The sequence below is a fragment of the Colobus angolensis genome, unplaced genomic scaffold, assembly GCF_000951035.1.
Source record: "Colobus angolensis palliatus isolate OR3802 unplaced genomic scaffold, Cang.pa_1.0 Scaffold506, whole genome shotgun sequence".
In the NCBI taxonomy this organism is placed as follows: domain Eukaryota; kingdom Metazoa; phylum Chordata; class Mammalia; order Primates; family Cercopithecidae; genus Colobus; species Colobus angolensis.
The window spans coordinates 737,655-754,475 of NW_012118555.1; the positions used below are offsets into that span (position 1 = coordinate 737,655).

The following is a 16,821-nucleotide window of genomic DNA, read 5'->3' on the forward strand; positions in this document are numbered from 1 at the left end:
TTTAAGTCCCATTAACTCACAAGTATTTCTCAAAAGACTCACTTAAAACGTATGTGAAGGGGCTTTGAAACTATTAAAAGCTACCAAATGGAAGATATTTATAGGAGGCATATACTTTCTAACATCATTTAATTTTATACTTTATTAATAAAAATTATTAAAATTCAATTTGTTATATTTTCAGTAACTAATGACAGTGAACATATTACTTATCTTTTCACTTGTCTTTTCTTGCTTTCCTTTCTCCTCCTTTTTCCCCCTTTCCTTATCTTTTTCTATCACTTTAACATTATCTGAAGTACAATGTCAGTAATGAGGTCACATTTTTCTATTAAAATTAATACTTTGGTCTTTGTTTTGGCCTAATTTAAACACTGACATGGACTCATGCTAATTAGCCTGAATGGCTAAGTCCCCCACCAATTAAGCAAATGTAGAAATTGCAGGTTATTTCAGTTACTCTATGTTAAAGTTAAGAGGAAAAAAAAAAAAAAAGTAATGTATGTGATCTAAAGTCATCAGCCCCAGGACATCCTGTTAAGTCATGGACTATTTCTTATCATTATGACATCATGAATGCAATAATGTTTCAAATTCATTCCACTCCAGGTTTAGACATTTGTGTCACAATTGCAGTGGATTTTTTTTTTTAGATAGAGTTTCACTCTTGTTGCCCAGGCTGGAGTGCAATGGCACGATCTTGGCTCACTGCAACCTCTGCCTCCCAGGTCCAAGTGATTCTCCTGCCTCAGCCTCCGGAGTAGCTGGGATTACAGGCATGCGCCACCAGGCCTGGCTTATTTTGTATTTTTAGTAGAGACAGGGTTTCTCCATGTTGGCCAGGCTGGTCTCAAACTCCCGACCTCAGGCGATCCGCCTGCCTGGGCCTCCCAAAGTGCTGGGATTACAGGTGTGGGTCACTGCGCCGGGGCATTTTATAAAACTCACAGTCCCAAGACCTGTGAAATCAATTATTCTCTACTTAGAGGAATTCCAAGCAATTTCACAAAATGAAACAGAAACAAATTAAGGCAGTATTTTGAAAGAAGATATGTTTCTTGGGGGTCCCCTCCTAGGAGGAGCTCCACTAACCAGTCTCTAGGGTGTATTGTTTTCTCCATTTCTGACGGGATGTTTCCCCACAGGCTCCTAGTTGCAGAGACCAAGCCTAGCTGCCTCCCAAGACATGTCCCTGGACGGAATCAAGTTGGTTTTCGGGTTTCTTTTTCTTTTGTTTTTCAAAAGTGCTCTGGCAGTTGGGCACACAGCAGAACAGAGAGCTGGTTATTGGTATGTGTGGCTGTGTTGCAAATGGAGCCTGCAGAGAGAGGCACAGTTGTGGGTAGGGATACCTATCTCATGGCCTTATTTCCAGATTCCTTCTGCAAATTATCCATCGTTTGCCAAAGTTCCAGGCAGCTGGACGCAGTTATTACGTTAGTAAATAAATGTGACAACATAGCTTTTGTGGCTTGGCATTGGGAAGGTTTTAAAATAAGAAAAGTCAGGAAAGTTGTTGGCAATGCTGGTAACGTTTTCAATACTATATGATTTTAAGGATGAGTCCCTGTTGAAAAGAGCCATATCTAAGAATGAGATATACATACATGGCTGCCAGCCTTTGTGTAACCACATGGGCTTCTCTCTGGAGTCACTGTCCCCAGCCCTATGGATGAGTAGGCTCTGCTCTGGGAAGGGATGCTTGGCCTCCATGTTGATGCGCAGCCTCTGCAGACCACAGATAGCCAGGTATTCAGTGGGGAGAGTGTTGGCGCTGCACAGGGAAAGCTTCAGGTCTTGGACCAGCGTGAAGTTCAGCAGGCGTCCCAGCGCAGATGTGTCTGTGAACCAGATGGTCAGATGGCTATTGTAGCTGGTTCGCCCCACCGCAAGGGGCAGGACAGTTTTACAGCTGCACATCAGGTTGGCCAAACTGTAGTCACAATCCCGGATATCCGCAGAACAGCTGCAGTTCCGAATGGTGTTTTCCTTTGTGAAGATGAGCGTGCTGTTCTTCTGACCTTTGGTGAAGCAGTTAAGTGCAAAGACGCCCAGAGCGCTGATCAGAAGGAGACAGTGCCTGCGAGGTGGTGCCATGCTTGCCCAGTGTGGGCCAGCGTGTTTATCCCCCACCTTTGTGAACCAATTTGTTGGAACTCACCTGAAAGAAAACAGGCAGCTTTATCACAACCTTTCATTTGAAATACACAGTTTATGGAAAAGGAACCCCAGAAAAAAACAAGTTGTAAACATTTCTTTCTCACTGTTCTAGTAACTGTTTCTTGAGCCGCAGGCAGTACTTGCAGCCCAGACACTGGGAAAGCTCTTTTCTCAGCACCTTATCCAGAGACAGCAGCCAAACCTTTGAGCTCTGCTCATCTGAGGTATAAAACTCCCAGTGATGTCGGCTGACAGACCAGCATGTCAACAACACAGCCAGAGAAATGCCAGAGCGGATGCCAGAGAGGAGACCTACCGCATCCTATCTATGGGCAGGGATTTGGAGTTGAGAGAGCACGTTCTCCAAACATCCAATTACTAGTATCAAGTGCCCACAAACACCTGAACATGCACATGCTTTCCTCCCCCTGAATATCTGACTTCCTGGAATTCAGGAGACAAACACTTCTTTGTTGGATTCAGCTATCCAAGCACTACCTATTACACGACATAGCATGAATACCAATGGAGCATTTAGTTAATGGTAAGCTTTAATTTCTAAGTAGATAAACATGCCTTCCATCCCCACCGTGTTAATCTGTTTGTAGGTCCATTCATCCTTTTCAGGGCCTCCTACCTAATGTACCTAATGTACCTAAGTAACTGTGGTAATAGACAACAAAAAGACTAATCACCCACTGATTAATCACAATTATTTTGATTTAGCTACTCTTATGCCAGAAGAAATTATGAACTGATCTTGTCAATCTATTGCAGGGCTCCAAAACAAAACCATATATAGGAACTTCTAAAAAAATCTAAATAAGGTGGGGATGCATGGGTAATTTAAAGAGCAACACCAATGTCCAGTTTTGGGGGAAAAGCCCCACAGTATCTGGCATATGACAGATGCGAGGTCCTCCTTTGTGGTGTGATCGGAATGAGATGAGCATCATGGCAGAGCGTACCACATTTCAGTTTGGCGAAAGTAGTCGCATTCCCCCAGTGACTGAAGACAGAAACCAAACAATACAATTCAGTCCATCTCCATTTGCTGAGTTCCATGGGTGTAGTGGGATACTGGGCATGAGACCCCTGAGTGGGAGGGCCCAGAGCTACTGGCATGGCCACTAGACTAAGGGCCAGGGAGCAACAGATGGGAGGGTCTGTCTGAGGATCTCAACATGTGTCCAAAGAGTATGGTGACAGCAGGGAAGAGGCTAAGCAGACAAGCAGCAATTAGGGTGTAAGACAAGGCCACAGGGCAATTAGAAATCCAAAGGAATCGAAGCTAAAAATGTCAGGGATCAGGTAGACAGGCAGGAGGCACAAGCCACAACCCCATGGCTGGAATGCCAGGAGGATAGAAGTAAGCTCTGCCGCGTAAACTTGAACAGAGGGTAAGACATTGATTCACAGCAATTCTGACTGTATTCATGCATTTATCCCTCCCTCCCTCCCTCCCTTCCTTCTTTCCTTCCTTCCTTCCTTCCTTCCCTCCTTCCTTCCTTCAACTAATGCTTATTGGAAGATTACTAGGTGGCACGCCCTCTGCTAGCCATGAGGTTGCAACTCAGAACAAGACAACCCAGGGCCCAGTCCTCATAGAACTTACGTCCTAACAAAATTCCTTCTGCTTCCAATGGGCTGGGCATCAGAGCCCAAAGCCAGGCCAGTCCTGCATGTGAGGACAGAGACGCTGTAGCAGTGGGGAAGAGGTGGGAGGAGGGGGCAAATGCAGGAGTTGGGCAGGACCCAGCCTAGGCCGTGTGCCAGGCCCTGGCTTAGGCCAAGCAGAAGAAACAAAGATACAAAAGACCTGGATCCTATCCTCCAGGATTTATCCTCAAAGGAAAAAGACAAATAAGGCTGAACTGAGAAGCGCTGTACTGAACATACAGGCTGCTGTGAGAACACAGCAGAGAGAGAGAGAGAGAGAGAGAGAGAGAGATTCGACGTGGGGGACTGGATAAGGCGCTTTATAGAGCTTTGTGTCTATTTTGAAGTTGGCATAGGATTTTCTTAAAGGATTTATTAATAGGTACATTTTGTCATGAAAGAAAGAGCTTTGAGAAACGTGGAGACCAAGAGTTCTCCCTGAACAAGAGGCTTAACAGTCTTAAGCAGTGTTAGAATGTGGGTGTGTCTACCCCACTTAGTGAGCATGTGTTCTTGTTCTGGTCTTTGGGCTTCCTGATGTCCAGGAGGCAGGGACCATACCGAGGTCCTGAGGAACGGTGAATAATTTATTAATTACAAGATAATTTTAGACTATCAGCTGTCCCAGATTCCACTGGAGGCCTCTGGGACTTCGTGTCCCAGTAACCCTGTCATCCCAGAGCCAGGAATGCCGTCAATACCGTTGGCCCACCCTGAGCCTAGCCTTAAAAGGAAAGAGAGGGGAGAGGTCTATTCACCAGCCCAAACTGACTGAGAAAAGTGCCTGCCTCCCTCTTTCCAGTGCTGATCCTGTTCAGGGGCAGCTGTGGAGGAGGAAAAGAGATCAGAAGAGAAAAGGATATTGGTTTGCTGGAACGTGTGGGACAAGAAGTTCCCAGAAGAATTTGTGAGCAACTTCCCAACAATAAGGCCCTGGCTGGACCTCAGGATGGTCCCTGCCTCCTGGATATCAGGAAGTCCCAATGCCAGAACAAGAACACATGCCCGGGGGCAAGGCTCGCTAAGAGGGCACCGAGTGGGGCAAATACCCCGGTAACCCGTTTATGGGGGCCGCCACAGAGATGCCAGTTGGATATTTTCCTCCTTCAGTCTACCATGAGTTTCTTTTTTCTTTTTTGAGGTGGAGTCTTGATCTGTTGCCCAGGCTAGAGTTCAGTGGTGCAGTCTCAGCTCACTGCAAGCTCTGCCTCCTGGGTTCCAGCAATTGTCTTGTCTCAGTCTCCTGAGTAGCTGAGATTACAGGCACGCACCACCATGCCCGACTAATTTTTGTATTTATAGTAAAAATGGGGTTTTGCCATGTTGGCCAGGCTGGTCTTGAACTCCTGACCTCAGGGTGATCCGCCAGCCCCGGCCTCCCAAAGTGCTGGGATTACAGGCATGAGCCACTGCACTTGGCTGTACCTTTCAAGGTTCTCTTTCACTGGGGTAAACACCTTGAGAGAACAGTTTTTGGGCTTTATATTCTCAGTTTCCCACACAGTGCCTAGCACATAGCAAGGACTCAACAAATTTCATTGAATGAATGAAAAAACATAGTTTACCAAATGACAGTGTACTCAAACTCTTTTAACTGCTAGCTATAGAAATCCAATTAAGACTGACTTGAGTAAAAAAAAAAAACTGCTCACTTATTTGAAAAATTAAGGAAGGATTTCAGGCATGGCTTGATCCAGCTACTCAAAAAAAGATTATCAGAAATGTCTTTCCATCTTTCAGTTATTCTTTCTTATTTGTGGGCTTTATTCCCAGACAAGATCACTCCTTCTGGGGACAAGATGGTCACTAGTAGATCCAGGTTTGCTTTCTATCAGCTGAGCAACCTCTCAAGAAAACAAACAAACAAACAAACAACCCAAAAAACTCTTTTTAAATAGCACGAGGCTGCTGGGTGTGGTGGCTCATACCTGTAACCCCAGCACTTTGGGAGGTCAAGGTAGGAGGATTGTGGGAAGCCAGGAGTTCAAGACCAGCCCAGCCAACATCATGAGACATAATCTCTACAAATAAAATAAATTAGTTGGACATGATGGTGCGCACCTATAGTCCCAGCTACTTGGGAGGCTGAAGCACAAAGACACTTGAGTCTGAGAATTCAGTGTTGTTTAAGCCACCCTGTTGTGGTATCTGTTATGGCAGCACAGGCAGAAATAGGGACACAAGTGCAGGTTCAGGGCAAGGTGTGCGAGCACACTCAGTCCCTTGAGGGAATGCGCCGGTGTTTAAGCCACCCTGTTGTGGTATGTGTTATGGCAGCACAGGCAGAAATAGGGACACAAGTGCAGGTTCAGGGCAAGGTGTGCAAGCACACTCAGTCCCTGGCCTTGGCGTCTCTCTAGATGGCTTCTTGCTAGGGTGACTGACAGAGGGAGGGATGATATGAAAAGGCACCTGTTCTTCTCACGACCTAACCCCAATTCTTACTCCATGGGTTCATGACAGCCGATTTTGCTGGAGACTGTGTCTCAAACCTTCCTCCCCTAGTTTCCCTCAAGTACCCCTCGTGAGCTGTGATTTCACTGGGCTTTGAAATCTTAGGCCATTTGAGGCTGCAGTGAGCTATGACTGTATCACTACACACTCCAGCCTAGATGACAGAACAAGACCCCTTCTCTAAGAAATAAATAAATATGGCTGGGCACAGTGACTCAGGCCTGTAATCCTGGCAGTTTGGAAGAGCAAGACGGGCAGATCGCTTGAGCTCAGGAGTTCGAGACCAGCCTGGCCAACATGGCGAAACCCTGTCTCTACCAAAAATACAAAAATTAGCCAGGCGGGGTGGCACGCGCCTGTAATCCCAGCAACAGGGAGGCTGAGGCAGGAGAATCGCTTGAACCTGGGAGGCAGAGGTTGCAGTGAGCAGAAATTGTGCCACTGCACTCCAGCCTGGGTGACAGAGTGAGACTTTGCAACCAAATAATAATAATAATAATAATAATAATGATGATAATAAAATAAATAACCAAATAAGTAAATAAATAAATATTAGGAGGCAAAAATACACTGGTCTCCTGAGCCATACGCTCAGCTCAGGACCCAATGAATGGGATCAGCCCCACTACAAACAGCGGACTGAGAGGGTAGAAGGATGGCTCCGCAAAGGGAAATCAGGAGGCACTGTTAGAAAAGGGCCAGGTGGGCAGTCAGAAAAGTGGGTGCCCACAAGACCCGTGGGATGAGCGTGGGTGAGCATTGCAACTCTGCTCCTCTCAGTCTCAGCAAGCACCAAAGCACCACTTAGATAAAATGAACTCTTAAGAGTGCAGATATATGTCTGACTTTGTGGGATATATTCAGAATTTCAAATTGGCTCCTTTACTGGAAGGCCCCTCGTTTTTACCTCCCAAGAATCTTCAAGGATTTTTGCAGGGACACACGTTGGGGACTGCATTTGTGAGTGGTAGCCCTGCTTACCTCTCCAAGTCCTGGCTTCAGAGTGTGTTCCTTGGGGTGCCCAGGCCCTAGCTTTCTTCTAATTTTAACCCCAGAGCCATAACTCAGATCCATACTTGAGACTGCTTCTTGCCAGGGCATCTCCTCAGCTTCTGAGTCATGAGCCTTTCACAGTTTCTTCTCTTGAGTCTTTCCCCTAATTGCATTTCCACTTTAAAAATAAAAATCACCACCCGGCGTGGTGGTTCACACCTGTCATCCTGGCACTTTGGTAGGCTGAGGGAGGCAGATCATTTGAGGTCAGGAGTTCAAGACTGGCCTGGCCAACATGGGGAAACCCTGTCTCTACTAAAAATACAAAAATCAGTCAGGTGTGGTGGTGCACACCTATAATCCCAGCTACTCAGGAGGCTGAGGCATGAGAATCCCTTGAACCCAGGAGGTGGAGGTTGCCATGAGCCGAGATCGCACCACTGCACTCCAGCCTGGGCTACAGAGTGAGTGAGACTCTATCTCAAATAATAAAATAAAATAAAAACCACTTTTGATTTCAAATTAAACTCACTTCCAAATTACGTTTTTAAATTGCTTTTGATTTTTAATTGCTATAAGAATTTGGAGAATATCACTTGATTTTTCCACAATTAGTTATTTGTCTTTTGTGTTAGGACTATAGCACTCAGAACATCATTATTTATGACATTTCAGATCTGTTTTGGGCAAATGCTCCAAATGCTATCCTCCCACTGACATAATATCTCCTTACTAGTAATATCTTCTTATAAACAGAACTAGTCGAGTTTGAAACATTCCTTTTGAAGCCAAGTATAAACATTATCTAAATGTTGGGTGTAATCCTAGATTGAGAAGGAATCTGTGTGGAATTTGTTTTCAAGTAACTGATGTCTGTATCTCCTCAATTCAGAACCCTCTGCCTTTATGCAGCTAATTGCTAGTATTGTTCTTGAGATTTCTTCAGCTGCAATACAAAAATAATAGTCAAACTGATTCTGATAGTAGCTCTGGTTTTTAAAACTGTCCGGTGATTTAAAGGCTCAAATATTTAACAATCGTGCACATAGGCTGGGTGCAGTGGCTCACGCCTGTAATCCCAGCACTTTGGGAGGCCGAGGCAGGTGGATCACGAGGTCAGGAGTTCGAGACCAGCCTGACCAACATGGTGAAACCCCCATCTCTACTAAAAATACAAAAATTAGCTGGACATGGTGGCATGTGCTTTTAATCCCAGCTACTCAGGAGGCTGAGGCAGGAGAATCACTTGAACCCGGGAGGCAGAGGTTGCTTTGAGCCGAGATTGTGCCATTGCACTCCAGAGCAAGACTCGGCCTCAAAAAAGAGTCATGCACAGTTTTTAGCATCTGACTGAAAAATTTGGATGCATAGACATCCCCCGAGTTTTTGTCATGGCTGCATTAAGCTACTTATTGTGTCTTACAACCTAGTTATGTCAGAGACTTCTATTCCCTGTGAATGCCATTTTCGCCTCTTCTTCCTTGGCACATCATTGGACTTTATTTCTGAGCTTCTGGTAGTGAAGTGGTGCCATGTGATTGAGTTCTGGCCTATGGAATATGGTAGAAGATTCCGCAAAGGAACCGACAGCCCTAGAAGATGGCAGAACTATAGACAAAAGGTTGAATCCCTGAATGATTGTGTGGAAGAGAGCACACCCCTCTACCCCCTTAATGGCATTAGTCTGTGATGTAAGGGAGGAGCAGATCTCAATTGCTCTAAGCCACTGATGTCTTGAAGTTTGTCAAAGCAGCTAGCCTACCCTGTTAACTGGGTACAATACAGCAAGTGCTAATATTGCTTTGCAACTTATGATTTTTACATCTTCTTTTCTGAAAAGAAAATGAAAAATCAACATTTAGAGGACATTTATTGGATGCCAGGCAAATGGCCTAAGTCATGGGGAGGCAAAAATGAAGAAGATATCATCCATGCCCTCAAGGGGCTTGAAGTTTGCCCAGAGAACTTGGCATGTACTCTGGGAACAAACAACTGGGCAACTAATTATGAGACAATGTGATTGGTAGTTCTTAAAGATGCAGATGGAGGCCAGGCACAGTAGCTGACGCCTGTAGTCCCAGCACTTTGGGAAGCCAAAGTGGGCAGATCATCTGAGGTCAGGAGTTTGAGACCAGCTTAGCCAACATGGTAAAACCCTGTCTCTACTAAAAATACAAAAAATTAGCTGGGCGTGGTTGTGGACACCCGTAATCCCAGCTACTCAGGAAGCTGAGGCAGCAGACTCGCTTGAACCTGGGAGGCAGAGGTTGCAGTGAGCCGAGATTGCGCCATTGCACTCCAGCCTGGGCAACAAGAGTGAAACTCACCTCAAAAAAAAAAAAAAAAAAAAAAAAGATGCAGGTGGAGTGGTGGTAACGAAGAAATGGAAAGACTCCCAAAGGATGTGCTCTTTGGGCCAGGCAGAGAAGAGGTTCAGGTTAGGAAAGGTGAGGTACTGCAGATACAAGAGTCATTGGCGCAAATGTCAGAATGACTAAAGTCCTTAGTATGTTTAGAGCAGGTATAAGACATCTGGGGGTCCATGAGGCTGGGGAGGCAGGCAGGAGGACAGGGTTAGACAGGACTCTGCTAATCAAGCTAAGGGGTTTGGATTTTATGGTGGCAGTTACTTGGTCTCCAAACTCTTCTGATCATCATCCCATCAATAAATAATTTTAAAACTCTCCCCAATAGATGTATCTGTTAACTTAGGAATTAATTAATACAGGCTATTCACATATTACCATGCTTACATATCATCTGTATTATCAACAATACGCAAACAGTAACATTTTTAAAAATTTGAGATGAAAAATAAACAAAAATGAAAGTTTGAATATTTTCAGCTCTACCCCATTAGCTTGGCTTGCAAACCTCCTGTGATGTAAACTCCCTCTTTGGAGGCTCCTGCAAGAGACAAAAAATGAGATGGTAAAGGTCTGAAGCAGGAGACATCTGCTTAGATCTTGTTTAAGGAAGGTAACCTAGGCTGCCAGGGAGAGATCAAATCTGGGGAGAAGACACTAGAGTCAGGACAGTGAGTTCAAAATATTTTTCTTTTGTATTTTCTTCAATGATTTCCATCTATCCAATTGTTGACTCCTTCTAACTCCAGGCTCTTTGGATAAATCTGTTTCAATATCTGGAATCCTCAAGGGGATGGAGAGGATCAAGAATGTAGGATTGAGAAGGTGGGGATGAGGATGAGGCTGACTTCCTCCTATGACCATGCAGTCAGGACACCTGCTAGAACTCCTGGGAGGGAACCAGTGGTACAGGGAGGAGGAGAACCCAGTGGGCAGCACAGAAAAGCATTCGTCTCGCTCTGTCTCCCAGGCTGGAGTGCAGTGGCACGATCTTGGCTCACTGCAACCTCCCACTCCTGGGTTCAAGCAATTCTCCTGCCTCAGCCTCCCGTCGTCGTCTCATTCTTAGCATCCCAGCACAGTTTGCCTGGGAACACCACTCCCTGAGACATCCACTGTGAGCCCGGACAGCCACGAGAAAAACATAGCCCATTTTCTCAGAATTAGCGGCCTCTGGGTGGCTTCATCAGACTGGCAGCAAGCCTAGCTGCTAGTGAGGTTAGTTATGGCAAGCTATGGAGTAGGTGGAGTAGCTCTCCAATCCCCAGGTCCCCTTGATGTGCCTTCCTCTTAATTCCTTGATCATCCATTCTTTCCAGGAGCCAGTGCTAAAAACCCGCTCACAGATTGGGATCTGATACCAGTTGGTTAGGCCTCAATCGGAATTTAAACCAACACACTCTTTCCCAAGGGTATTTACACTGTAAGCCTTATGGCTACCTTGTTCCTATTTAGAGAGATAGCAAGGATCAAATAGAAAGTATGGGAGGAGTGTGGGGTGGAGACTCCACGCTAGGGCTCCAGAAACAAGTGGTCACCTATTCTCAGGTCCAGTGCCCACTTGTCCAGGGTTGTGCAACCCCTCTTCCCATTTAGGTCAAGGAGGGGTGTTGGCTATTCTGTTGTGTGGATGAGATGCCCACATAGGCACTGTGTGAGGGCTTTAGATGTAGGACCTTGAAATGCTCTTGAAAAAAGGGATTTTAGCATTTTTCTTTTCTTTGGCTTTGTTCCACAAATGCACTGCAGGAGGCAGGTTAGAGATAAACACTATGTAAGATGATATTTGAAAACGGAATTGTATCTTTGTTGTTTAATATTTCAAAGCTTGTGAAGTTGAAAGCTAATTTGGGTCCCTCCCCAGTGTTTTCTTACTGTGGTACGTGTTGTCTTTTATTTCTTCTTTACATTCCACAACAGCACATCCTCATCCTTGGTACGAGCCACTGAGTTTTCACAGGCCCTTACAAGGATCTAATGCTGAAGTCACCGTTCTGTGCAGTCTGTGGGTGAAGATCATTTCCCTTTCATTGTGGTTTACGCAGTTCATTGTGAGGGGCAGGAAATGAGTTCCCAGTAATTCTGATGTGATCAGAATCTCATTTGGTTTCTATAGTAGGATCTAAACTATATGCTATCATCTAATATATTTGCTCATCTAGAAAAAGATGAAGTAAATTCATGTCTCCATAAGTTGAAATTATGCAGGCAAAATTAGCTTCAAGTATGCAATTTGGGTTTTGAGAGGACACACTTTAAAATATTTTTGTGACTGTTCATGTTGAACTCACTAGTATATAGTTGGATCAGTCAGAGAACCTGTCTGAGTCTTATTTCTCTTGACATGGCACAGGATAATAATCCAACCACACAGGTTACAAAAGCAAAGTAGATGCATGTGATTATATATATATATATATGAATAGTACTATATTATGTATTTATTGTGTTTAGAGATGGGGTCTCACTGTGTCATCCAGGCTGGTCTTAAACTCCCAGGCTCAAGTGATTCTCCTGCCTTGGCCTCCCAAGTTGTAGGATTATAGGCGTGAGCCACTGCACCCAGTCTGAATAGTTCTATAGTATTATGTATATTGTGGTACTAATAAGTACTCATAGGTATACTACAATATACATAGTACTATTCATAGACAATGATATTTTGTAATATCGGAGTCATAGTGATAACAAATGTATTACCATGCTTTGTGAGGGCATCCCAAAAGCCACCCCAAAGAAATCTAAAGTAACTGGTTCATTTAATGCATTACTTGTATCAAACATTTGACTAGAGAGAGAACGAGCACAGCATAAAACAAAAATATCTCTTTGCATGATTTTTCCTGTAACTAATCAAATCAGATTTACAAATGTCCTCCTGTAAATGCTGAGGACTGTGAGGTCCTGAAATTATTAGTGAGCTAGTCTGGAAAATAGAAATTAATTATCCGATTCCCATTTCTACTAATTTAAATGTGTGTAAAATGTTTAAAGGAACAGCAGGAATGTGGGCTGTGATCAAAACACTTTATTTCTGATCTCCTACTGTGCCTAATGGATATTACAGTAGGTCAAATAATAGTCCCTAAAGGTGCCTGTGTCCTAATCCCTGGGCCCTGTGAATGCTTTACCTTACATGGCCATAAGTCCTCTACAGACATGATTAAATTAAGAAACTTGAGATAAGGAGATGATCCTGGATTATCTGGGCAGGCCCAATGTAATCAACAGGGTCTGTATAAGAAGAAGGCAATATGACAATTGAAGCAGGGATTGGAGTGATATGGCTACAAGCCAAGGAATGCCAGCAGCCTCTAGGAGCTGAAAGAGGCAAGGAACAGATTTTCCCTTGGAGTCTCCAGAAAGAACCAGGCCTACTGACACCCTAACAATAGCCTGGTCAGACTGATTTTGAACTTCTGACCTCCAGAAGTGTAAAAGAATATAGATATGTTGTTTTAAGCCACTAAATTTGTAGATTTTTTTCTTTTTTTTGAGATGGAGTCTCGCTCTGTCACCCAGGCTGGAGTGTGGAGTGCAATGGCATGATCTTGGCTCATGGCAATCTTTGCATCCCATGTTCAAGCGATTCTCCTGCCTCAGCCTCCTGAATAGCTGAGATTACAGGTGTGTGCCACCATACCAGCCTAAATTTTGTATTTTTAGTAGAGATCGGGTTTTACCATGTTGGCCAGGCTGGTCTCAAACTCCTGACCTCAAGTGATCTGCCTGCCTTGGCCTCCGAAAGTGCTGGGATTACAGGTGTAAGCCATTGTGCCTGGCCAATTTGTAGAAATTTGTTATAGCAGCAATAGGAAATGAATACAGAGATGATGAGGAAACCAAACCACCACATCAAACCACCCTGTGGACCAAACCAGCCCGTCTGTATTCACAGCCCTGCAGTGTTTGCTAATTACATTATGTGGTTTATTCCTCTCATTAGCCTAGATCATAAGCTCTCAGACTAACTATTCTCCTGAAATACCAAACTCAGTGCTCCCATAGAATAGTCACACCATGTTGGGTCCTGCCAAGCCCAAATGGATACGTCTGGATATGTCTTATGAGTTGAGGAGGAACCATCTTCAGGTGGTTAATTGCATACGTGGAATTGTTGAAGAAGAAAGAAGAGCGAAGAGGATATGGGAGGGCCCAGGGCAGGGAAGAACAGAGGGATGGGACAGTAGCATTTGTATCTTTACAGCGCAAACATATGCCTGAGGCTGAGTCTGGTCAGGTAGCAAGCAAAGGCTGCAAGAAGTGCTTCTGAGAATTCTGAGATGTGAGGTACAAGTGGCCCCCTGTCTAGGCAAGAAAGGGCGACATTGAGTGATGGATAGAAGCATTTTCTCCACTTCTGTACTGAGTACAGCTCAGCTCTAGCACAGTGAGGAATGAGGGACAAGTGGCACCATTTGACCCTTTCTCGAGAACAGACTGGGGCCACCCCTGGATGTTGCTCCCTGGTCATCAAGCAACAGGGAGCCCCATGGCCAAGGCAACGGACGGTCAGCATCTAGTGGGGGCTGGGGACAGGAGCAGATGAAAGGACCATTGTGAGCATAGGCAAGACCCCTGGGGACTCAAAGAAGCACCTGGAGAAAATTCTATTTTGTAGACATAGTGGTGGGAGGAGGCAAGGACCTGTATCAGGTAGGTGGGAGCATGAACCAGCAGAATACAAGCTATTCGTGTTCACTTAACTTCATCTGTGCCTGGTGAAGCCAGGAGCTCTTCAGGTATCAGCTGGATTACTGGTTTGAGATTAAATTGATTGAATCATAAAAATAGACTAAAGTGCTCAGGAGCTTAGAAGCTGAGAAAGAACTGACTGGAAAGCAGATATTTTATTTGGAAAGCACTGAGCTCACCTGGGTGTTAATTTCACCCACTAATTTGCTGCCTGGATACGGGGCTTCCTTGTTGGTTTACTGTGGGGTTTTATAGTCCTTTTTCGTGCTGCTGATAAAGACATACCCAAGCCTCGATAATTTACAAAAGAAAGAGGTTTAATGAACTCATAGTCCCACATGGCTGGGGAGGCCTCACAATCATGGTGCAAAGTGAGTCATGTCTCACATGGTGGCAAACAAGAGAAAAGTGAGAGCCAAGTGAAAGGGGTTTCCCCTTATCAAACCATCAGATCTCGCGAGACGAATTCACTATCACAAGAACGGTATTGGGGAAACCACCCCCATGATTCAATGATCTCCCGCTGGGTCACCCCACAACACGAGGGAATGATGAGACCCACAGTTCACGATGAGATTTGGGTGGGGACACAGCCAAACCATATCAGGGGCCAGGTTTCTGATGCCTTCTTGCTGATCGCAGTTTCCCCAGACCTTAGCTCAGGGCTGGGCACACAGGGGCACACCGCGGCTGTTTATATTACCCAAATGAGTCCCTATGTCGGCTAAGCCAATGAGGCATGTTTTTAGTCCTTGATTCCCTCTTATGCGTTTTTTTTTTTTTTTTTTTGGTGGGAGCAACGGAGTTTTGCTCTTCTTGCCCAGGCTGGAGGGCAATGGCTCGATCTTGGCTCACCACAACCTCCGCCTCCCGGGTTCAAGCGATTCTCCCGCCTCAGCCTCCTGAGTAGCTGGGATTACAGGCATGTGCCACCACACTGTGCTAATTTTTAGTAGAGACGGCGTTCCTCCATGTTAGTCAGGCTGGTCTCAAACTCCCGACCTCAGCTGATCCACCTGCCTCAGCCTCCCAAAGTGTTGGAATTACAGGCGTCAGCCACCTTGCCCAGCCCCTCTTTTGCCTTTTACCTCCTAGGATTGTCGAGTGTTATCAAGTCAGCAAGCAACATTCATGTTCTTCTTCAGCGACTTTCATTATATGGCCTAGCCATGGCAGAGAAACCAGAATGAGTTTCTGTGTATGGGTGACAGGGTAGGAATTTGAGCTTACTCTCCTATGGCCTAGCTGTGCATCATCCTTGAAAGCCACTGAACAACATCTGGCAAAATCCCAGGAGGCACCTCCAACCTCCTGTGACTTTACCAAAAGGCCTAGTCTAGGTTCCCGGTTGCCTTACAACTTCCCTTGAATCTGATGAGGATGAAGGGTAGCATACACTTGGCTAGAATGGAGACCGTGAGTCCCAAGTCAGGCCTCCAATCCCTGCCCTTCTATCTTATGCCACACACCCTCCGAGGGGCGAAGGAAAACATCAGTAGAGTTAGTATATTTTGGTCTCACAGATATTTGTGAGCATCACAAAGCCATTCCCCTAATTGCTCTTGGTTGAGCGATTACAACAGCCCTTGCTGCAAAACTCCCCCACGACCTAACCTTTCAGAGTCCAATCTTGTAAAGCTAACTCAGGGAGAGCTTTGCTTAAATTACTGGGCCAGTATTATGTGAGTGTGAGGTTGCCAAGGAAAATGAGTCAGACACTAATCCCTTTGCTAGGAGATGAGAAAAAAAAAAAAAAGGCTGGCAGACCTTTACTATTTTAATTACCTGCTTCCAGAACAATAAAAGGGAATTCAGATCTTCCACTTACAGTTGTGCCTTCTTATATTCCCATAAAGTACCTGCACTATTTCCTTAAGATGTAAGCCTTGGGCTTTCTTTCCTTTCAACTGTGTTCAAGCTATAGTTCCGACCATTCGAGTTTGGATAAAAATAAGAATTACAATTTCCTTTGCTGGTTTTGGTTGCAAATATTGGAACCAATGAACATTTAAACCTTGTATCCTTCTTGAAAGATTTTTCAGAGTTTTAAAATGCCTCCTGGGAATGATGACTAAAGGTAATGTGGGATCCTGGATGGGATCCTGGGACAAGAAAAAGGACAATGGGCAAAATCTAAGGACATCTGAATAATGTTTGGACTTTATTTTATAATAATAGTGTGTCAATACTGGTTCATTAATTGTGACAAATGTACCATGCTAATGTAAGATGTTAACTCTATGTGAGAGCTCTCCATTATCTTCACGATTTTTCTGTAAACGTAAAACTATTGCCAAATAAGAATTTTATTTAAAAAGAGTGAATCCTGAATCTCATTGATTACTTTTTGAAGATTAGTTTTGTGACAGCAGCAGAGCTCCAGTAGATAATCTGGCATCACGATTTGGACTAAACTGAGTGCCCATGAAATAGTGTCTAGGCACAACTCCAAATGAATTATTCAGACCTCCTGGCCACAGAGAAGATTCTTTTC

The 16,821-nt window shown here is 44.7% G+C and overlaps 1 protein-coding gene across 1 annotated transcript in view; it reads right to left on the reverse strand.

Annotated features, from left to right (window-relative positions):
- Window positions 1-1,210: 1,210 nt before the first annotated feature.
- Window positions 1,211-16,821, reverse strand: part of LOC105524749 (chromosome unknown open reading frame, human C21orf62) — a 20,376-nt gene continuing 4,765 nt past the window's right edge. Inside the window, exon 2 of the mRNA XM_011960141.1 lies at window positions 1,211-2,161. Within this exon, the coding sequence (XP_011815531.1) occupies window positions 1,438-2,097 (660 nt within the window). The 5' untranslated portion in view covers window positions 2,098-2,161 and the 3' untranslated portion in view covers window positions 1,211-1,437. The remainder of the gene's footprint in view (window positions 2,162-16,821) is intronic.